The sequence below is a fragment of the Battus philenor genome, unplaced genomic scaffold (genome assembly GCF_028537555.1).
Source record: "Battus philenor isolate CCGP_79_NKW_IND1 unplaced genomic scaffold, ilBatPhil1.0.hap1 SCAF_23, whole genome shotgun sequence".
NCBI classification, from domain to species: Eukaryota; Metazoa; Arthropoda; class Insecta; order Lepidoptera; family Papilionidae; genus Battus; species Battus philenor.
The window spans coordinates 10,514,772-10,540,304 of record NW_027181686.1 but is presented as its reverse complement, the minus strand read 5'-3'; the positions used below and the strand labels follow the sequence as shown (position 1 = coordinate 10,540,304).

The following is a 25,533-nucleotide window of genomic DNA, read 5'->3' as shown; positions in this document are numbered from 1 at the left end:
AAATATTACATATTTTAGGGTGTACCTTACATTTGCTATCAACAAATGTAAGGTACACCCTATCAAAATATTGATGTTTGTCAGAAATAATAAATATCATTATATATGTAGTGTATCCTTTGTATAGTAAAAAAGGCGGCATTTATTTGAATTCCGTTAATTTGATCAGGAAGCGTAACAGCGACTTCCTGTTACTGGATTCCAAAGATAATTAGAAACCAAGTGGTGTTAATTATTAACTTTAAATTTAGATGTTGAAGTATTTAAAATAATGTTTGTGTACAGATGATTAATAATAGGTGTGAAAGATTTGGATGCTGAATGTATATCTCTTTTGCTGTCAATTTATGATTGATAGATTTTATCCAAAAATCAATAGTTTCTGGAATTATAAATATCTTTTTAATAATATAGTTAAAAACGTTTTTAAATTTAGAATTACTATATATTAAAATTACTTATTGCTTACTATCTGTTCCTGTAGACTTCGTTCAGCTAGAAGTTATAGGCTAGTTGCATTCCAATAGTAATGTAATATATTTCAGAGCGAACATTTTATTCAGTTGATTGGATGGTGTAAAAAAGCTTTTAAACTTCATTTTAGTTCAGTACATTCCCCTCCCTTTTAACACTTTTTGCATATAACCAATCACTCTGTACATTACAGATTGTGATTTGTTTGATTTGATAATATAATTTTGAGTCAAAAAGATCAAACGCTATTAAGTTGTATGTGTATATTCGCGCTTAAATATCATTTGCTATATATATATATATATATATATATATATATATATATATATATACATATATATATAAAGGTATTAACTAAGCAAAAATTAACAAAGCTTGTTAATTAAGTCTTCTTCTACAGTATTAAGGGTAAAGTGAGAATGACCACAAAATAAAAACCGTTCTGTGTTTATTGTGGACCCATCATCAGAGCCCGTTCCTCGTTAGTTTAACTTGGAGAATAACATTTAATTGAACTCTAGTTGCTTGGCCTTATTATTCTGCCAGTCTCATAACACTGTTTTGTTTCGCCTAATTTAATTTTCACTAGTTTTTTATGGTCACCGCTGTTGAGGGCCTCTCGCTCTCTCCTATCGTGTTTATGGAATAGGCATTACAATCTTATTTATAATATCCGTAATTGATATACATATTTAATGTCGTATTTTATCACAAATAAACAATTTTTCACGTTAGTGTTTTACTTTTCCTCCTATTCCTATTTCTTACCCGTACATTAACTGAAAAATAATACATGATATTCTCTATGTATATCTGTATTTGTAATCATAAATTCCCCGATAGAAAACGCCTGGTAATTGCGAGGGATTGTTTCAGAGCGGGCTCGCCGCCCGTCAATGGGAAGTATCATATTACAAATAAGTTAAAACAATAGGTCGAGCGATGCGGGTTCACTCTAAAATGCAACTGCCGTGGCATTCATGCGATCGGCGCGCGTCTGGCTTTCAATGCATGTTATTCTTACTGCACACATGTGCATTCACTTGAACGTTCGATATAAATGTATTATATGTGCAATATCGAAATATTATGTGTTTCTCATTGTATTGATTTACCAATATAAATACATTTTATTAGGACCTTGAATAAGTTCTCCCTGTTTTTTTTTAAATTATTTAAAATACAATGCTTACAATGACATTACTCAAAGTATTGTCCATCATTAGAGACCACTTTCTCCCATCTCTCTGGTAGCAATTGAATCCCCCGTCGGAAAAATGACTCATCTTTCGAGGCAATCCATGAATCAAGCCATTTTTCGGCTTCTTCAAAAAAAATGGAAGCGCTGCTCGCTTAAACCGTGCGCCATCGACCGAAACAAGTGGTAATCGGAGGGGGCTATGTCCGGTGAATACGGCGGGTGGGGTAGAACTTCCCACTGAAGTGTTTCCAGGTAAGTTTTGACTGGTTTTGCCACAAGTGGCCGAGCATTATCATGTAATAAAATCACTTTGTCGTGTCTCTGCTCGTATAGTGGCCGCTTTTCTTTCAGAGCGTGACTCAAACGCATCAACTGAAGTGGATAGCGAGCTCCCGTGATAGTTTCATTAGGTTTAAGCAGCTCATAATGAATTACGCCCCGCTGATCCCACCAAATGCAGAGAAGAAGCTTAGAACCATGGATATTTGGTTTAGGTGATTTGTAACCGTACGAAATTCCAGGCACAGAGTGCCGCAACGCCATTTTTCAAAAACAGCGAGAACTTATTCAAGGTCCTAATATTAATCACTTGTACCTTTGAGAACGAAAAGTTGTACCCGCAATTAGACTTCATACTTATATGATTTTATAATAAACTACTAAAAGACGCAGTAAATATATCTCTCAGTAAATTCAAGAAATTTACTAACAACACCCTCTGTCAAAAATCATATTATTCTATTTCATAGTACGAGTATGTTAATTATAAATAAATAAAATTTGTAGATACAATCATAAAAAATTAAAAACTCCACTTAGTTGTTTGTTAGTTGCTTTGTAGAACTAATGTAAATATGATTTTAAAATGACGAATATAAATGATACATTATATCTCATGCAATAAAACAATTTTAACTTTCACTTTGACTTTAAATGTTTTCAAGTGACCGCAAGTCGGTGAATCGAAAACATTGTCAAGGCAGCAAGAAGTCGCTGGATACAGCGCAAACCTGGTCACCGTAGAGGTCTTAGATGGAAACCTATGCGTTGCAGTGGCGTCAGCTGATATGATGATGAATGGCATACATCAAGAGCAGAGTGACTTAAGCGACAAATTTCAGAAGCTCTAATGATATCCCTCAAGTTATTATTAGGCTACCAAGGTTTCAATCAAGCTTTAATTTACAATAAAGCTAACAAACTCAATCGGTTTTTATCATTGTACCACTTTTGTAAAGGTTTTTAATTGATAAGGAATATGATTTTTATCTAACCAGTGTTCATTAAAAACACAAAAAATTGTTGAAGCAGGATATATAATAGGAATTATCTATCGTAATAGGAATAAAATTTAAATATAAATAGAGTCATTTAAAAGTTATAAGAGAAACGAATCAAACTGGAAAATAATTCCAGTGATAATGTACTGTGAAATAAAGTAAGAAATAAGCTGCGATGAACATGAGGTGGGATGAAAGGCAATGTTTGGAAGGAATGCTAAGAATGAAATATATTTTGAGAAAAGATAGAAGAATAATAAAAGAGCTTAGGAGATATTAAAGAACAAAGTAAAATAAGAAGATATTTAAGCAAATAAAGTCACTATCCACCATATAAGGGGAACGTGAGATACCCAAAAACAAGGACCACAGAGAAAAAAGAACACATAATGGTCTGCGTCTGCGGTCTCTTACTCCGGCTTTATTAACAAGTCCACAGTTATTTAACGAGCCATCGAATCGGCTATGATCGGATTTCTTTACAAGATTGAATCAGAAATGAGATCCATAGTCGGACCAATAATGGCATTCAGAAAAATGTATTATGACAATACTCTTGACGGCCATACACAAAGGGTGTAAGTTATCCGGTGATTCCCTCGATTTACTTGAGATGGCTTGTGTTATACACAGAGGCGGCTTAACCTACAGTGCAGTGTGTGCAATGCACACAGGCGCCACGGCAACAGATATTTGGTACAGGCATAAAAACAATGGGTGTTATTTTGCCGTCATAAGAAGAAAACGTTACTAATGCCATACTGTAAGCTATAGCTACTTGTAAAATAGCGTGTTGGAATATGAAAAAACTTTATTGTTACAACGGCAAAGTTAATAGTTATAACTGGGAGGAGGGGGGGTCAGGCCTAGGAGGCTTCAGGGTTTCATTGCACGCGGGCGCTACACGAGCTAAAGCCGCCCCTGGTTACACTTCGATTGATCATCAAAAAAAATCTCACGAAGCTACTTAAAGGTATAGATGATGTCCAGTGACAAGGTTCCTGAGGGGGCCTGCGATCTTATTATAACGGCGTCTAGATAACGCTTCCTACATTTTCTGCCACCTCAAACTCTGGTCTGGTGGTGAAGCTATAAAAATAAACATAAGTTGACATAAATACTTAATAATAAGAGATTAGTAGAGTAGAGCTAAGAACCGGTCAGATAAGAAAAAAAAAATAGAATAAGTAATAACGTAAACAAAAATCAATTCGAAAATTTTTATCCCTGTAGTATAAAAAGTGTGCCACTTATCATGTTAGTTGTGAAGGCGTGATAAATAAAAACGGCATTTGTCATTAGAATAATTGGTTATTGGTGTGAAAGCTTTATGTCTGGGAATGTGCAGCTTATTAGCCAAAAATAATTCAGAAGTAATAACGTAATGGAATTATAGTAAGTAAAAGGACTTCCAACAAAACTAAGAATATTATATATATATACACAAAATGTAAGAAAACAAATGCTTAATTAACTGTAATTTGTATAACAGGCAACCAAAACATGCCCAACGTTTAAAAAAATAATAATATAGAATTATAAAAATGATATCAGATTGCAAAAGAAAACAGATTTTTTCAAGTAACCTCAAATATTATAATTTCAATCTCGCCTTGAACTTGAATGTGACTAACGAGGTATATATTACGCAAATAACCCAAGATGTCGGGAAAGAAAGAATTTTTTAATTCAATGCCGAAGATTTAAGATACAATACTTAAAATATATTCTATAACCAACATAATAAGGACTAAAATCGTATGAGAAGCACTTTAAGAATTTTCTGTAAATATTTAAAACATGGATACTGTTATCACAACAGACAGAAAGCAATTAATAAGTCTAGCTGGAGTCAGATCAATAACCGGTACACACTTGCAGTATTACGGAGTCCAAAGGTTGAGATACAAAGCGAAAGCCGCCTTTGTCATTATAAACATCTGTGGGGTTGCCACGTCAAAGGACATGCGAAGCATCGCTCGCGTGATACGGGAATGCAAAAAACTCACCATTCGACACTAGAACATTCTTTTTCACACGTACAGTGTTCGGCTTGAAGCATTGAAAACCGTATACCCAAACAAAAGTCAGCATATTGCGCGTTGGGATTAAAGAAGTTATGATATATCTTTCAAATAATTCATTCGATATTTAAAAAGGGTTAAAAAAAACAAAATCAAATTAAAAAGTCGACAGTGACAAGTTGATGACTTTAAATGAGATAGTTAATAAGAAAACGATTTGATTCAGGACAATAATGAGTCATTGCATTCTTAACATTCTTTTTTAGACTTTATGTATTTCATTTCCTTTTCTTCCTTTGAAGGATGACCAAAGCTAGACAAAGACCTAGATCTCTTTCATAGATTTCCAATAGCGCTGGTCTGTATTGGCCCGCATCCAGCGTTTTTCGAAGGTGATTGTCATCTGTCTAGCTTGACATGCTATGCTGCATTTACCGGTTGAGGAGTGTCCATACCAGAACCTTAAAGACCCTGCAGCCATCTTTCTGCGCTATGCGCCTACGCACTGCCACTTGAACTCGCCAATCTCTCTGATGATGATTTATTTTTGTTATAACTAGACATTTCATACATTTTCTTACGAGTAAGTTTGATAAAAAAAGATTGGTATTCAACTTTTCTTTTAGGGCCGCGATCTTCTAGATAGCCAAGCGTGCCTCTGCTGGGAATGGAACCCACAACCTACAGTTGAAAGACACAAACTTTAACCACTAGATTATCACTGCTCAATGTTATATACACATGTTTAGTACATATACATAAAGTGTAAGATAGCAAAGTATGAAAGTTTTTGCAATAATGTTTTATGTGCAATCGATTTATTATTCGATTTATTACAAATTTTTGTATAAAGAACACAGGCTTTTATATAAAAATAAATTACTGTGTAATTTATTTGCTCTAACTATTGTATTAAAGACATTTGTAATAATGATTATAAAAAACTGACCAAGTGTGTTGTGGAATTTCCTAAGTTTAAAGCATTTAGAACCCTTGTAGTTACGTAATTTGTTATTTTATGAGATTATACCCTTAGTTTTTGTCGATTTGCATACTTCTCGCGCGATACAGAAGTGATCACTAATATTATCACAGACCTAGGCCTCCCCCAATGGTCGGATCAATGACCGGTGTTGCGCCCTATTGTACCTTCATTATGTCGTTGAACCACCTAGTGTGGGATGTGACCACGCCGCGCTTGCCAACTCGTGGTCGCCATCTGAGAATTTTTCAGTTCCAACGACCGTTGATTGCACGAGCGATGTGCTTCACCCAGAGAATTGCTCGTCTGTGGCAGTGCACTTAAGACGGGCAACTCTTAGAGCTTGGATGGACATCATCCAGAATAAAACCAAAAAAAAAAATTCTTACATATACTTCTGGAGGCCCGTCCGCCATCAGTTCATGATTTGTCCGAGTGGCCCCTAGTCTTAATAAGTCTGTGCAACCATGTCCTGTTGGTGACCTTGTTTCTTCTACAGTTATCTTGCATTCCGCAGTGTAAACAATCCAAGTTAGAAATATATATATATATATACTAGCTGATCCCGCAAGCGTTGTTTTGCAAAAAAAATTAAAGTTTTTAATTAACAAATGTAAGATAAGGGTTGATCGTAGAGGGGTGAAAATTTAGGTTTGCATTTTTGTATGCTGTATCATAATAAAATAAAATCCAAAAAAATTGTTTAAAAAATTAAAAATAAAATTTAGGGGTAGACCACCCTTATCACTTAGGGGTATGGAAAATAGATAGTAGCCAGACATACTGAATACGCATGTAAAATTTGGTAAAAATCGGTCAAGCCGTTTCGGAGGAGTTCAAGTTCGAATGCCGTGACACGATAATTTTATATATTAGATATGTATGTATATATATAAACATGAATTAATAAATAAAATTTACTAATGCATCGACGATTCCGTCTTAATATTTTATAGTAACAGTTTTTACGCTCATGTCAGCAGAATTCAAATTTCTTTATTCGTATTTTCAGACATCCGTCTCACAAACTCGCTTCATTTTTCAAGTGTTCACTTGTTACGCGAAACCGAGGGCCTCTTCTTACTCTTCAACTTAATTACTGGCGCGAGTATACGTAGGGGTACGACACTTGAACATTTTTCGTGATACCATCTACGACGATTGTAAAAGGTAGGGGACCAAAATGGCGCCTTGACGCACACCTATGTCTTTGTTGCGATATAATCTACTGTTTATATGTTAATGCGGTATAAGATTTAGTATACCATGAAGCTAAACTACAATCGCATCTTTTAAATACGTTTTTGTTTAACAATCTACAAAAATATACGAGTTTGTTACTGATGTCTTTATTGGAAATTTTCCACGATTTTTAAAAGGTTTCCTTTGTGGTAATGTTTAAGGGTTTTAATTATCATCTTCCTCTCATGTAGCCTTTCAATTGGAGTGATTAGAAGCGGCCTTTATCCAGCGTGTTCTAACAACATTAACAATATTGTCTGTCCTCCTTACAAGGGGACGTCTTACGCTGCTCTCACACGTCTGTCGTCTCCATTCCTCGAAGGCTCTCTAAGTAACTCTAAGGCTCCAGCGGCTATTTCTTCTGCTCGTCCGCCCACTGCTAATTCAACTTGCCAATACGCTGAGCTATGTACATCTACTGATCTTCTCACTTCTACTTCGATCTGTTTTAAGTTTAACTTGATCATAATTGTGACATTTTTCAAAACATTCTCTTCTGATTCGAATTGCGTTCCAATTTTGAAATAGATTTTTTTTAAATCTTAGTATTTTAAAAGTCACAGCGTTCTCCAAATTGAAACTGAAATCTTTTGTATGAAATTTAATCTGTATAGTTAGTAGTATCAAAATAATCAAATGTTACCATTAAAAAAAAATACAAATTGAATCATCTGCCGCTCTTTCAAAGTTATGAATGGTGGCAAGCTTTTTAAATTTGCTTCATTTTATGTATCAAAGGTTATAATTAATTCGAGTCCGCGCCACATTGCGCTTTAGCCGGTGCCATGAATGGAATGTTTTCGTTTCGCTTCGCTTTGAACGACACGGGGACTCCCAATTCGCAGGGGTTTCACCTTTTATATACGTGCGCACTGGCTGTTTAGGAGTCGTTAGTTCACTGGATACTCGCTTACAGTCTTTTACACTAAACTATTTCTGTTTTTATTCGTACGTGCGATGCTTCGCTAGAATAGCACCTGTCTAGGTATTATATCGATGACGGTAACAACAGATTGATTTGATGCGAAATTCTGTAGAAATCTCTTGAAATATTTAACTTGTTTGTTTTGGGCAAGTTGTGTTCGTTACCTATCTATAATATCATTGTAATTAAAGTATAAAATGCTTTATTCCCTTTACATTTCAGATTATATTTATATTAAAATCAATTATTTCTTAGGAGCCTCTAGCATTAATTTTTTGATAATATTTTACGGTTTTGGGCTGTGCAGCTAGTATAATTATGATCAGAAATATGTATGCCTATAATATGCAGACATATTTAAATTAGTCCACGTTACATGGAAGTAATGTAGATTTTTATTATGTTTTGCTGTTGGGTTGCTAATTAAAATAAACAAATAAAACACAGTTAAACCTTTTTCATTTAGTTCGAATAAGACTGCTGGAGATTAGCTTTTGTGCCCTATCACTCCGAAGAGCTTTTAAGCACGTGACGTAAGAGATTGACCACACTTTTACCCGTAAACTTGTGTAAAATCTCTAGCTCAGGTTGATGTTTTAAAGCATTTTGTTGACAAATGAGCTATACATTCAATCCTTCAAAGTTACCTATAACTTGTCTCCCTATATTCATCAGAGATGGAATTCCTTACTGTATTTCAAGCAAATCTTTCTCGTACTTATCAATCGTCTTCAAGCTTAGTTACTTCCGTAAATACTTCAAAGGTAAACAGTAAATTTTAATCTCTCAATCCGTGGAAACAGTAAATGCCACTAAAGTAAACAGTGAACTTTGCTACCTACAATCTAAGAAAACTGTTAATGCTATTAAGGCAAAAACTATAAATATAAATGCCACAAAGGTAAACAGTGAACTCTGCCAATTTAAATCCGCGGCAACTCTCAGGCAAGGTAAAACTGAAACTTTGATAACTCCGTTTCGCAGAAACTGTAAATGGCATTTGCTACCAATGAAATCTAACATCCAACAGATTCAGCATTTCCGTAGGTACGTAGCTGCTACACTTGAACCTATATATGTTATCGTCCAATTGCTAATCTGCGGATTTCAGTCGACGACGTACTTTACAGGAAAAAGTAATAATCGTTTTGTGGACATACATCGAGTAAAGGCGAAAGTTCAACAGATAAATAAAAATTAAAAAAAAAACATACGCGTGTTTACAAACATGGCCGCAACGAGCCACATATATGGCACTTGACTATGGGAACCTTTTATTTATTTATTATTTGCGGAACTTACGACTTAAATTTATAAGACCTAAGTAGAGAGAAATCTTTACAAAGTTATGATATCATTCCCCCAGGGATATCGAGGATTGAGAGTTGTGGGAAGTCGCTGGAGGCAGGTTTCACAGGTGCAGTCACTGTGGCGATTTTTGGGGGAGGCCTACGCCTTTCAGCAGGCTTCGATGGGCCGAATAGAAGAAGAAGGGAATATATATATATATATATATATATATATATATATATATATATATATATATATATATATAGTCATGTGGTTTACTTCACACAACAGTCTTTTATTTCATTTAAGGCGGAAATCCCTTTTCTATTCTTAAGATTCTTTATACCCGTGCTTTTCGCGAATCAGCGGAGATAAGTAAAGTGAAACGTACAATGACTGTCAAAATTTCAGCGCAGCTAGACAAGATGGCTTCAGATACCTCTGACAATGAGTGCTGGAACAATAGGCACAATGCGATGCGACGGGAGGCCGCGTTCTGACAGAGAACCCCAGATATCTATCCTTGGTAGATAAGCTTTTCATGTTCGCTAAAGGCTTTTTTGAAAAAAGAACTCGGAAATAATTCATTTATTTTTGACTTTAATCGCTTACACTGATCAGCTGCAACGACAGAATACCAATAGAGTCCAATTTGAATTTAGAATAAAATAGAGCTTTCCTACGATAATTTCAAAATTACATGCACTTTTAACTCGTGGATTATTAAAAGGTCAATGTAATCAGTCTGTAATAATATATCCCTGCTCGGAATGCTGATATGCAGAGAAGATCCGTTCAAAAATACGACTGATTCTTTTTTTTTTAATATAGTTTATTAATCGCCGTATTTTGATGTAATAAAATCTGATATTACGAATTTACTTTAGCAATAAATTAAAATTCGAATGTAATTTTGCATTGATTCCAATTTATTATTAGGTTCTGCGCAATTGTCATAGTTGTCGATTTTTATATTAACAATTAGTATGGCATTTATGTTCAATTTAAAACACTTAAACGTTCAACTTAAATATGTAATTGTAATCAATAATATTAAATAAGAAAAGGAACAATATTTAACCACTTCTGCACATAAACTAGATATAATATTAAATAGGCTAAACGTTGGTCCTTTTCTTACTTAAGATGGACTTCCGCAAGGTAACGCCTGATTCCATTAAACAATAATATTAAAATTATGAGTCCACAGATAACAAATTCATATTTTATATTTTTGATGTAACCACTAACAAATTTATTTATTAAAGTGATTCTAACAATAGCATTAGCCACTACAAAGTCAAGGACAGACTGCAAGCAATAATGAATGTTGAATTTTGTTAACGCTATTTAAGAATTAGGGTTTTTAATTATTTCTGAAACCAATTAAATTTGAATAGCGTGTGTCAAACTTGAATTGACAGGGAATAAGCTGTATGTTCACCCATTTAAAGCTATTAACATATACATATACCTAAAACCGATCGCACTAACAGTCACGGAAAATTCTTTTCGTTTCTTAGAAGCGATAGAGAAGAATTATATCTTTACTGTCTATAGCGTTATGCTTTAAACCTCCGTGTGTATAAAAAGAAGGTTCGAGACCTATTAGTGTAAGGATCGTCATAACTTCACTCTAATAACATATACACATATAATATTTTAGCGCGTAATGATATACGATAACGCTATAAGCTGATGCTATATTATAGATATTAAATATAGCTTTATCCTCATAATCGTTATAACGTAGCAAGCGAACGCTAAACTCACGCCTGAATAAATAGCTCGTGATGCCTGTGGTGCCGCTTAAATTTTTATTACATCAACTAACGGCCGCCTTGCATTTTTAGCGCACGTGTGAAGTCGACACACGCCACACGCTGCGTGCGCTGCTAATGTCAACATGATTCAGATTTTTTTCGGACATTATATATATTTAGTACATATATACGTACACATAAGTCATACTCCGTGGAATAGGCGCAAGGGGCTAAACAAAACATAGGCTTTAGTTGAAATTTGAAACGATTTTAGCATAAATTTTTTTTAAATCTTAATTTAAAATAGGCTAGCTTAAAGCACGTTTAACTTACAAACATCTAATCAAACGTCCAAAATGTAAAATTTGTCATTCAAATAGTATGTATTAACTTCTGGGGTGTCTTAAATAATAAAGACACGTCTATAGATATGGGTCCCATTTATAATGATATATCCTAAAATAAGTATAAACAATATGGTTACCCTATTCGTCTCCCTCGATCGAGACGCATTCAACATTAATTGCTGATGGCGAACGCGTGGGTCCGCGGCTCCTGCTTCTATTGTGTTTATAATCGATTTATCATAATCAAAATGCAATTCGATATTTTAGAATACATTTATTATTACATAACATTAAGGTAACTTAGTAAAGAGATTTATGTAGTATTAGGATTTATACATGAATAATTATTAACAGATTAGAGTGAAAATCACGGATCGGCAAGTGTAGAATAGGGTGTGACCTACAAGGTGTAAAGGTGACCTTGTTAAGGTCACCGAAAGACGCTACGTGTGTACTTTGGCTGAGGTCTATGTGCTTAGCATAGCACGACTGAAATGAAATAAAGGATTAGAATTTATTTTGACTTTGAATGTACACTTTATAGACATATAAAATTCCGTCTGACGGGACAGAGCTGAACTTGAATAAAAAAAATCGTTTCGTCTCAGTGTGAAGGATCTCTCGATACCCTTGGCTCGGGTGATTATCACATGCAATATTACTGGATTTGAAATCCCCAGGGCCCCAAGGAGGGGACCTCGTCTTTGGATCTCAATACGTGGTTAGTTTTTGGATTCCAGGACATCCAAGACGACTGAACCTAGATTTGACCGGTTTGTCTGGCTATCATACTATCACTTACGGAAAGCGTTATCCCAGGGAGAAACTACAGAGAATATCTTTGTTTACATATGTATTTACCACTGTCTTTATGTATATATATAAATATATGTTTTTTATCTAACATAATATGTATAAAAATCTTTGCGATACGGATCTGCGAGTCTTGTGCAAAGATCATCATTAAATAAATCCTATGGTGTATTTTATGTAGTAATAATGAACACCGCTCTTAGAGGCAAAAATGAACTACACCAATACCTCACTTTGCGTCGTGGTTACGTTCCAAAAAAACACGACGCAAATTGAAACGCCGCAAAGTGAATTAAGATTTTCTATAGCAAACCATGTAAAGATCGAAGAAAAGTTTCAGGATCACAAAAATACTACTTTTTAAAAAGAAATCTTAACAAAGTAAACATTTAAAAAACAAAAATAATATAACTCTGCCAATAAATAAATTGGAATAATATTTACCTTTTTTGTAACCAGAAACAGCACGTAAAAATTTATATAAAGATATTATTCTCTTTTAAAAAAAGCACAATACTACGTAATTGAAACTGAACTCTTAAAGTTAGCAAAACATAGTGAAAATAAAACTGTATTCAAATTGCGTTGATTTTAGTTAGGAAGTTTCCTAACTCAAATCAACGCAATTACCTCGAGTTTTGATGGCATAGCGCAATTAGAAACAAGTGTCGCCATCTTTTGGAAAAAAAAGAAAATTAAAATAAAAAGAATCGAACCCAAAACAACGCAACATCGAAAATCTAACGACGCTTAGTGAAAATTAGTATCAATTAAGCAGCGACGCAACTTCGAAAAAAACTCAAAACGAAACGAACAGGCGTAAAGAACAGATGGCCATCTAGGCCTTACGATTGTAGAAACAGTATCCGCAATGTAAGATGACCACCTATAAGTTAACCAGACGACCTCTTTAAGGTTGTCAGAAAAAGCTGGATTCCGGCAGCGACCTGTTTAAATCCAACTGGTCCTGTTCGAAACCCATGTGAGACTCCCAGCTGTCCAGCTGTCAACATCAACATCCTACCTCTAAAATGGTGATGAACGACGTTGCTATATAATAGTGTTCAAGTCTACACTTCAATTTATCAGCCGAATGATTGTGTGTGTAACAATAAACCTTTATTTGTCCATTCAATTGAAATTGCTGTCACGTGTTACAAAAAATTCTGGGAACATATTACGCAATGTATTCTATATTAGGCGATTACCTCACACTATTTGAGAACACAATGAAGTAATCTTATTTGTATGCGAATTTTTTGCTGTTAAGTAATATAATTCAAGTTATGTGTCACTTGACGGCATAGTAATGGTTCGATTAACAAACTTAATATTAGAGTTTATTGGACAACGTTATTTATACAGTATGATTGTTTATAGGTGTAAAAACTTTAAAGGGGTGAGTGCAAAGCTCGTTTCCTGTCATTAATAAATCGTGCACCCTATTGAAAATATCATTGGTTTTGGAAATAATATTTAACGTATTAATGTCATAGTAAAAAAAGCGTTTACAAAATTTTGATTTCTAAATATTAAATTTAATTATTGTTTATTATCTGTTCTCCCAAATTTTGTATCCAATGTTAATATTATTGACCGTTTTAATACTTGGGCCATTAAGTTGACAGGATTTAAAAAAATATATTGACAAATATCGTTTTTTAGGTTAGGAAAAAAATATTTATATCAAAACAAACATATTATAACTTTATTTTTTATAATAATATTCACACTTACTTCTACTCATTTTTTTTAACTTTAAAATTTGCAGGCTAAAAGGCCTGCCCTATGGCTTGTTCAGAATAAAAAAATATATATTTCATTATAGAACGAATAATGAAGGAAAATATTTGACTCGTCGGTAAGTTGACTCTCTAGCCAACTATCGATTAGGAGTCTTAAAGACGAGTGAATAGGTTTCCTCTAGGCTTCTAGAAACATCAAGCGAAGGGCGAGGCAGAGGTCAATTGCTTCACCTATAAAGGATTTTAAATTTAAAGCCTATTTTCATGAAACCGAAGTAACTTTATCTTTTGTGTATTTGATTTTTTTTAATCTTACCGATAATTACAACATTTGTATAAATGCATTTATTTATACTCACAGATAACAAAAAAAAAAATAGAAATAGAGTACACGTTTGTAAAGTCAGATGGTACTCCTGTAGACTTGTAGTGTCTGTACACTGTAAAACGGCTGTAAAACGGCTTAACCGATCTTTAATAGTTTTCACCGAACACTACAGGACGTAATATAACTTTTTTTAGAAGTTTTTCAGATGATACCAAGCATTCTTGATTATGAAATTCAAAGCAGTATCTATTTTGTTGTATTTATTTCTTCATATTTTTTTGCTGCTGTGAATCATTTATAGAGTTCGATGTGTATCGGCCGAGTTGAGGAAGTCGCTAGATGTGGCCAACTCAAGACAGATCCTCATAGCGATCTTTGGGGAAGAGCTATGCCTTGCAGTGGGCGCCTATCAGCCGATAGTGAAAATCAAATGGAGCAACTTATATCAAAGCAAAGAAGATTTAAAATGGCGGTCCAGATACAACAAAGTGCAAACAACATTCAGTTGGGAAACGGTACTTCTATCTCAAGTAACAACAGAAGTAAAATAATGAAAGTTTTAATGCGAACGAAGTCGCATGGAAAAACTAGCACACTTCTAACCTCCACTCATGTGACGGGTTAATAAACTAAAATGAATGCGTCGTCACGAAAACCTCGAGTGTAATATGCTCGTTGGATTTTTTGTTCCCGTGTACACGGGAGCTCATTATAAGCACTAGCGTGTGTAAGTTTTTTTTAAGCTCATAGTCGACTCCACGTATTTTTTACGGTCTTTACAATTCCGTGCGGAATTTTCTCCATGTAAATGATGTAAGTAGAAAGAAATTAGACGAGGCGAAGTTAGTTATGAGGTCAACGTTCGGAAGCTTCATTTATTTTTCTGATATAAGCTATGATGAATATTTAAATGACAAGAATCCTCGGTAATGATGTCGCTTGATTATTTTGTTTTCAATTAGACTACATATGACAGGAAGTTATGTGCAATAATCCTCTTGTATGAAGCATATTGTAAAAATTTGAGTTTTTTCGTCTCCACAATTATAACATCATGCGAAGCAGAGTGGAGACATAAATAAAAGGAATTAAAAAAAACGTCGACGAACAATACGATTCCTGTTGAAACTTCCAATGTTGAAAAAATTTTTTTTTATCTTATGGCTATAGATCCTTCCTAATTGATTTGGCACTTTTTATTTAGTGACAAACAATAACGAAGTATTTCTTTATTTATTCACTCTAGGCTTTCTCTCCCGATCAACTTTGAGTGGTGCAAAGAATTAGTATGTTACAGAAAAATGACATAATTAATTAATAATATATGATATGTATATATCTTCATAACTATACTTATATAATATTACCTATTAGTAATAAACATATACGTTTATTTTATTTTTTACTATGAATAAAATTACACATATATATATATACTCGAAACGAAAAGATGTTCTTCTTATATTCTTGAACATTTAAGAACAAAAACCCAAGCTTAATTACATTTTTATTACCTTATTGCGAAATAAATAAAAAAAAAATTAAATAAATGATTCGTCTAAAGTGGCATTTGGTGACGCACATCGTTCGTGCATTCGTTGGACGTTGGGTTCTCGTTTGGCGACCAGGACTTGGATACCACGACGTGGATAGGTTCCCAACCAGGAGGACAGACGACATAGTCATTGATCTGAATCTGCCACCATTGCGATCTTTGCAAGAGCTCTTTGACTTACAGTGGACTTCTATCCGCTGATATGATGATAATGACACTAATAATACTTATTTCCTCTTGGACTCGATTCGGGCCGTGACATTGCATGCATAATCACTATATTGGATGACCGCTGACCTCTTCTATCACTCAGGCTAGCGCTCCATAGAATGCCCTGACAAGAGCCCCGGAAACAAATACAAAATTTTTATATAACTTGTAATTGTTTACTACCAGGAGCTATTGGCATTCCAATAAATAAAAATTATTAATGTACTATATTGCAGAGTAATCACTCTATACAGGGTTATTGTAAATAAGCGTAAAAGTTTTGAAGATCTTTTCTCATAAAACAGCTTTTCATTTACCTTTCTAAAGCTTTTATATATATAAACAATCACCCGCGTGTCACTCTGTAACATGCTACATTAATTTATTATTTTATTGTAATTTGATATGTCAATAAATTCCGGCAGTACAAAAACTACAGGGGAAATAGTAACCAATAATTACTATTAATATATAGTGGTCCGATTTAAGCAACATTTTTCTTACTGTTTTATCATTTCATATTTATAAGCTAGGTTAGGCGTATCATTTGACAGCAAATCTGCTATATATTTACCCCTTTGTTTTTTTAATTTATTTCCAACAATCCTAACTGGTCTGAACAGGAACTAGAAATGTCTTTCATTTACTATAACAGTCGGAAGAAATATAATTATTTATTAAATTATTTTGTAACATTGAAAAGTAAAAAATCGAGAAGAAAGTTTAAAAAATGCCCAATTTAAATTTAATCGAATAATAGTCGTCAGTGAAAAGAACGATGGACAGACTCCCCTCAATTCGCGTACCCACCTGATCTAAGTAGCGTAATACTAAAAAATCTCCCCCCAGGGCCGAGTGAGGGGTGGAAAGTAATTTAGGGTGATACATAGTACCCCCCCTCTCTTGTAATTACTGAGGGGGCGTTGCGTATGTTGAGTGTTGGGTCGGTAACTTAAGAGAGAATTCTTTATAATTCTCGAAGGAGTGGTATGTTTTGCTATTGTTTCATTTACACTTTCTAGTAGTGACGTCAAAAGAAAAAGTCACTCAATATTGTCGCTTATCTTAGTAACACCTCTTATCGTAGTTATTATAGTAAATAATAAAGCCGTATTCATATTGACCAGTTGGAAAAAGTTATTTTTTTAATCATTATTTATTGTCCCTGTAGACTTTATGCTGCCAGAAGTTATAAGCATTTCGCATTCCGATAAAAAAAAATAGTTAATGTAACATATTTCAGAGTTTTCTGATCACTATACTAGTTGATTGGAAATAGGTGCAACAGCTTTAAAGGTTTTTGCTAAACATTAGTTATAAGTGCATTTATTTATTTATTTATTTTATTTAATATTCTTTACTGTACACGATAAGATACATTTAATAAGTTTTACAATATATATACAAAAAAGTACAATGGGCGGTCTTATCACACAAGGCAATCTCTTACAGACAAAGGAAAAGATAAAAGTACTTATAAAGGATAGTGCATTAATCGTTTTAAATCTTTTACATCTATAACCAAACACCCTGTATATGATAACCATTTATATATGCATAAGAATAGTGTATAAAGAATAATGAATAAGTGTAAGAATAACAGTGAAGCGAAAGCAACGAACTAGTTCTTTAAACCTGGCGATTTACAGCCGTTTGCGTTAAGCTACCGTATTCACATATTACATATGATTTGTTTTCTTTTCATGTGTAATTATATACAGTAAAGAGTTAAATAAATATTTATTTATTTAACTCTTTACTTATTTCTAGAAATTAATTATTAATTATTTCTAGAACCAGCTTCACGTATTTACGTGAAGCTGGTTCTAGAAATAAAGACGATCTTGTTATCCCGGTTTCTATGAAATTAGTAACTTCTTTGTTGGCAACTGTGCACAAAACAAAAAAATAAGATAAAGAAAATCCAGATTAAAATTATCGTTGGCGCTTTTCAGATCAGGATAACTTTTTTTATGGTTCTCTTTATAGGGGCTCTCGTACAACCATATCTTTGATCCACAAGGGTAATTTCTTCCTAAATAATTTATTCACTTTGTTATTATTTACTTTGCTTTTGTCCGTCTAAATATCTCTCATTCGTTCCTTGTTTTCCCGTCCCATAATTTATTTATAACTTTTTATTTTTTTTAATCCTTTTGTTTTACCTTTCGTGCATCACATCTATTCTTTCTACATGGACTGCTAGTTTACAATCTATCTTTATTTCTGTCATAATATTTCATCATTTGTTTATGTATCACAGTTATTTTCTTATGCCTTTTCAAATAGTTTCATGTTTTGTTATCTTTTATTACTTTACCTTTGTAAAATATTTATGTGTATGCAATATTCCAGGAAGATCTGGTGACATTCCTCGTTCCATTAATGAGGAGGAATCAGGATACTTTCGGAACCTTCGTAGCTTTATTTTAAGTTACAGAATTACATCGAAGAGGAGTTCAAATTGGTTAAAGGTTCTATCTAATAAGGCTCTTATTGCGTTCTTCTCTTGTCGTACATATGTGATAATGATAACTATAAATGTTCCAAATTAAAAAAAAAAGTTAATTAATACAACAATGGAAGCCCAGCGATAGAGGACTGAGAGTTGCGAGTAGCAGCATTCTCTGCGTACCATAATAAATTGCGATCGTCAAGTCGCCTGCCAAGCGTGGCGATTATAGTGTATCACTCCATAAATATCTTTGGGGAAGATCGTGCAGGGGGCGTCTATGAGCTTAAAGACAACGAAGAATTTAATGGAGAACAAAAACATATGCAACATTACATTGTCGTAAGCGAACTGTACAACTATCAAATGAACGCTAAGCTTGTCGAGAAACTTTTAATTAAAACAAAACTGTTTCCTTTTTGCTTTTCCATTTGCCTTTTCATTTTCTTCATGGCGAAGTCGTCTTTACAGCTACTGGGCTGTAATAAATAGACTTGACATCATGATCTAAGGCAACGAACTCTAAAGCGGTACCATATAAGACTACGTTTATAATTTATTGAGCGTCAGTACATTGATAAAACTAGGCCGAGTTGATTGCTATGGCGGGAGCGTCTTTTCGTTTGCTTTAAAAATATATGCCCATCGATTACGTCACGCAACTTCACGCAGCGGGAGGGCAATAAGCTACAAGGCAATTAGTGCAGTTTTAATTAACTAATTGTAGTGATAGGACGTGTGCGAATCAGCGGATAGGGCCTATTAGGGAGCCTAGGCTGGGGTTGAATACACTCCAAATAGGCTGCCTAACGAACTAGGCATTACAGTTATGAATTGATAGACATCAAGTGGCGTACTCACTTAAACACTCGTCTAACATCTAATTATTCGTGCTACAGTAGAGAATATACTATATTTTTAAATTTTAGTATTTATTTAATGTGCGTTGGTCACACAGAATTTTTTTAAAACTGGCCAGTTAAAAAAAAAACTTCACGTTGTCATATATTTTCACAAAATGGCGGCGACTTAAGTCTCGGTGTCATTATAAAAAAATTTACGTAAAAATTTTTGCTGTGTTTTTATAATTTTAGTTTTTATTTTTGATTTGTTACGATAGATTTCACTAAAAGTTTTTGTGATGATTTTAAACACCATTCTCTCTCTCTCTCTCTAGTTTCTGTTAGATGTCGGTGCTGTTAGCCTTGTGTAGCTGTTACATCTTCGTTGACCACGGGGTTCGGATTAGATATCTGCGAGCTATTATTTAAATTTTTCCCGTTACTAGTTCTACGCATTATCTTGGGTCACTTGTACGTTATGTGGCGCATCAGTGACTCGGGTATAATTTCTTCGTATCTCGAAGTGGTGTTGGGAGAAGCGATCGTCGTTCCTTCTCTCTCAGTTTTCTTCTATCTAGCAGCCCTCTTGCATGGGTCTCTCTCGGAGTCAGGTTCGGTGCTTCGAGTACTCTGCTTTTTTGAAACGATTTAACAAGTTCAACCGTGGTTTCTAATTTAGCAGCATCAACCACTGAAACTAACAATTGTGAGGCACGCTGTGTTAGTCCACAGGCTATGGATAGTTCAATGCTTTCAATGCGATGATATTGCGTCTTAATAAAAAATAATTTTCATTGCCATTTTGCCGAACAAATGTAGACCCACATCCTCCGTTACATTATGATTTGCTTTTCGGAAAAAAATTGAAAATTTATATATTCCTAGCGATCTTTTAGGATCTATTGTTATTACAATTCTAAATATAATTTATGTAGCATTTTGTTGAGGTTAAAAATTCAAATAATGGTTACTATTATTAATAAAATGCACAAGTGTTTTTAATGTAGATAATTAATTATTTTATTCTTTATTATATTTACTTTCGAGCTCCAGAATCTAAAACCCTTAACGGAAGACATCTGTTCTGAGCGCTCACATTCAAATACAAAATATCTTTATTCAATTAGGCATTTACATGCGCTTTTGAATCGTAAGATTATTTTAACATTATAAAAAGTATGCAATCACTGACTTGGAACGCTAATCTGTTGAGAAGAGCTTAAACTTAAAAATTAAGTATATTTTCATGTGTACAATATAATATCAATCATGTAAATGAGTCGAAAAATCAAGCTCCTACACATTGCAATCAACTAAAAGCTCTTGAATGATATAATAAGATTTAACTTATAATATACTTTTTAAATTTTGATAGAACTAAGAAAAGGAAGATCTTAAATATCTTTTTGAATTTATCTTTACAGGTAATCGACAATTTATTTTTATTTAAAGAAAAACACGCATTTTTATTTGATACATGCATACGTTCCCTATGCAATGACACTAATCATTATTATAATTTCCTTTTCCATAGATTTCCAATAGGACCAATAGGAAGAGGTTAGTATTTATTGGCTTTTGACGATTATACAGTGTCGTCTGTAGTCTTGTATGTGCATGTCGTATGCTGTGCATTGCCAGTCCGCTTTCATGATATAAGTAACTTTGCGTTCATGTCGAAACTAGTAAAGTATCTTATAATTTTAATGGAATAAAATATTGTAGGACTCCCTGCCATTTGAGGAATAATTTATTATGAGGGATTATTACCCTCTAAAACCTCTTAGTTGTGCTTCTCAGCGTTTTAAGGGAAGCTTTGTGACCCTCTGTAATATTTATCATTTTATTTTGTTCAAAAAAAATACAATGTTTTTAAATATTACACCGCATTATAAAGTAGATAATATAGACATAATTACCACAGTGACACAGTAAGCTAAATTATTTTTACGTTTTCATAAACATATAATTTGACTATTAAAAAATAAATAGCTAAATTACAATACCTGTTAATAGCAAAATGTTTGTACAATACCCGGCTATAAATATTACACATCGACCATTGGAAAGAGACAATCGGCTAATTTCGGCTTCTTATTCTTTCTTACTTCTATTTTTATTGTAATACGACATACCAATAACTTCTGGCAGTACAAAATCTCCAGGCATAAATAGTAATTAATTAATTTTAATATATTCTAATTTGATTCTAGTTTGAAACATATTATGTTTGAATTAAGTTATTTATTATTTCTGCTACAGTTGATTTTAGGATCGGATGTACCGTGAATTGACTGCAAATGAGATAAACTTTCATCATTTTAAAGATATAACTAATCATCCTGTATATAATAACAAAGTAACTATAAACTAATGGGACACAATTAAAAGAGTATTAATGTGTCAGTTTACATAGATTAAAAATAAGTGTGGGACATTTACCTTTGTGATACGAGCTACATTTGCAGTTAATTGGCAAAGTTTTAATTATCTTTAAGTTTTTCGTCAGAGGCTTATTGTAGTTCCGTGTGCAATTTATTTGTCTGTATTTTATAATCTGTTTCTCAAATTGATATTACTTTAATTTATGTTATGTCATATAATTCGATTTTTCGACATAATATTGATGATTTTTATGGGCAATAATTAAAAAAATCCAAATTTAATTTCTTAATTAAAAATACATATAACTCGAACGTATTTGAGGAGTTTTAATATTTAATTCTGTACTAAACTAGGCAAAGTAATCAAATTAAAAAAGTTGTAGTACGACTTTATAATTTTTTCAAATTTTTTATATGCAATGGTTAATTACCATAATTAATGTATATTATAAAGCTAGTACAACTAAGTTTTATTCAAGTCAAACAGCATTTTATAAAGAATAAACAAAGATTTAAAAACAAGGATTAGTTATTCCGTCTCTTGGCCAGGTCGAATATGTAAGGTATTTAATTTTTTTTTTGTTATTTTAAAACAGTTGCAAGATTTGTAAACAAGATCCCACGTAGTATTTATGTTATATATTTTTTATGTATAAAAATAAACATCCAAAATTAAAATTCCTTTAAAAGTCAGTTAGGTAGCTGTTATTAATGAAGTTGAAATGAAATTGATTACCTTTATATCGACATCATGGAATGGCACTGCAAACCAGGGTTTTCCGGTAAGGCTTCGTCGGAAGCCAGCCTCCCTCTCGGCAGGGCCCTCCGGCGTGCCTACGTGTGCCCACAAAACGACCTGCACCACCTTCAACCTTGGCTGTACTTTCTTGTAAACCTCCTCCAGCCTAACTCCAAAGTCATCACTAGTGTCGCTGATGTTAGCGAACGAGAAATATATCCCACAAACCGCTCCCTCTCCGTCTTCCACGCAATCCGCCAATGCCTCCAGAGTTGGCACATTCTCGAACTGGCCATTTTGAGTTCCCGGCGAATCGCATTTCACTAGAACTTTGCCGAAAAGTTTCTCCCGCCAATCCATTTTCGAAGTCACGTTACAATTCGAATTAATATCAAAGAATCACTGTTCACACACTTTACCTTTCATTATTCAAATATTGTATTGTTTATTTTTCAATACCCGCTTTAGTGTAAATAAGAAACACGAAGTAGTCTAACAGGTTAGTCTTGTAAAAAAAAATATTTTATACCGACGGAAATATTAAAATACGTTGATGAAATCAAAATAATTAATGTCAAGTTGAATCACAGATTAAAAATATCAATGGCGTATAGTAACAGGATATAAACGCGCGCCAAATAAGTTTTATTTTTAAATTCGACACGCGTGCGCAGGACAGAGGCGCACGGAGCAACGGCCGAGCTCCCTCGTAAACAAAGACAGACTGCAGGAGGAGGGAAAATGAGGGAACCCTACGTCAAAGAGTAGGTATTGTGTAGAACAGGTTTTATTTGTGCATCTTACTTATGGAATGTGCGATACGGTATGTGTCTAAAAATAATATATGTGATTTTCAACTTTTCATAATTTATTCCATAGACTAACGCTCGCTTTTATAATAAAATGCAAGTAATTTATATTCATAAGCTTAAATATAACTTACATTACAAACGTAAGTCTTTGTTTAGCCATTTGAACCGGTATATATTGTCACCCTGTTCCTAACATGTGAGTCCTTACGGACGAGTTTTTAAGCAAAGTCAGAATAATCATCCTGTGTACAAACGACGAACTGAAGTGCACAGGACTATCGCTAATGTCAACCGACTTTGGGAAACCTTCATAATATTACTGCAGGCATAAAGCTATGTTAACTTTGGCGATATAAGCATACCGTAAGAGTATTCTGTATGGCACAATTATGTGTTTTATTTCATATAATGGTCTTTAATTTCAATTAGTATAGGAAACTTCTTTCTATTCTTAACGATTTTTACTCCTTGAAGCTTTTATAGTACTAGAGCTTGTGAGAAACGGACATTTACTTTAAATTTAATATCAAATCAGATCCTACAACGTATCTGTTCAGCGGTAGGACATTAACACTTGGACATGGTCTTCCTTCATACTTTTCCAATAAGACTCTTTTCGCCTATCTTATTGTTGAGACAGGGAATTATCATTCTCTTCACTCGTCCTTCACAACTTTACCTTGGCTCTCTTTTCGACAAATTCTTTAATATCACAGCTAGTTACAATCCAAATAAGCCTGTGGGAGCTGTTGGAAGCGACCCGTACCCGGCGTCTTTGAAGGACTTTAACAAAGCAATTAGTCCACCTTTTGGGAAGATGTCCCATGCGGCTAAAAATAAAAGTAACTTACAGTTCAATAAACTTTAGAGGTTGACAAGTGTCAACGTGACAAGTGTCGCTAAAATGATGACGGTGACTTCACCGTCTAGTTCCGTTAGCGATAGGATGTCCATTACTCGGTATAAGTCTCCCAAATAAATTTACAAATATTGATTGAAATGGCCTTATTCCAGCGTCGTCTGAAGACCTTAACAAAATGAACATTTTTGCTCTCCGTTTGCTTATTCATCGTTTCTCCAGAAACATCATACAAGTGTTGTTAACACTTACATTATTAGATAGCTATTATGCGATATTTCCTCCGCTTAAGTTCTTTTATTATTCTTCTATCTTTCCTCAAAATATCTTTCATTCTTAGCATTCCTTACAAACATCGCCTTTTATCCCTCCATTCCCAAGGTATCGCAGTTGATTTCTTGTTTCATTATAACAGTACATTATAACTGAACTTATTTTCTAGTTTTATTTATTTCTTTTTTTTGCTTTACAATGACTAATTATATATTTTTTCACTTTCCCTAGTCCTGTTTTGTAGATAGATCAAAGTCCTCCAAACACGAGACAGTCGGTTATCAGGTGCACCACGGTCTGGTCTACTGCAGGGTCACAGGTACACGAGAGACTCTCCCTGAATTTAAGCCTGTGGATGTACCAGAACTGGGTCCAACTCGACTTTGGCCAGTGCTGGGTAGGCCAATGTGTCGCTTTGGAAAAATATCCACGTTATAGATGCCGTCGTACCTTCCATATACCTATTGTTCCATTCGTCAAGCAACTATAGCATACGCTGTTGTTTTGCAAACGAAACGGGGCATCTCTCGTACTCCGGTCGTCTTTTACTCTTCAAGGCTGTGTTCCTGCCCTGTTGCACTTCAAGTTTTATTAGAATCACGTCGTCTGATTTCTCTTAGCTTAAAGTGTGGTGTCGGACATGACTCGAGGGTTATCATATAGGCGATCGTACGTGTCTTCAAACGTGGCAACTACGGGCTATTATAAAAACTATCACATTACTAATCTATTATTATATTTATTTTATTCAATTTGTTTCGCTTACAGTTCTTACAGTTTATAAGAATATAAAGGATAAACATTATTTATCTTCGCAATGATAAAAAGCAGATAGTAAAAAGACAAAATAAAAACAAGGTGATAAATAGACAATACAAACGTGGCAGAAGGTTATCACTGTATTCCAGTAGAATAATCGAACTGTAGATGAACGAAACCATATCACACCACAGACAGACCAAATAACGCACCAGGCAGACAGACATCATTCTC

The 25,533-nt window shown here is 33.9% G+C and overlaps 1 protein-coding gene across 1 annotated transcript in view; it reads right to left on the bottom strand.

Moving 5' to 3' along the window:
- The window catches only part of LOC137924400 (nucleoredoxin-like), a 48,520-nt gene extending 25,211 nt beyond the window's left edge, over nt 1–23,309 (bottom strand). Inside the window, exon 1 of the mRNA XM_068767799.1 lies at nt 22,594–23,309. Coding sequence (XP_068623900.1) covers nt 22,594–22,956 — 363 coding nt within the window. The 5' untranslated portion in view covers nt 22,957–23,309. The remainder of the gene's footprint in view (nt 1–22,593) is intronic.
- Between the last annotated feature and the right edge of the window lie 2,224 nt (nt 23,310–25,533).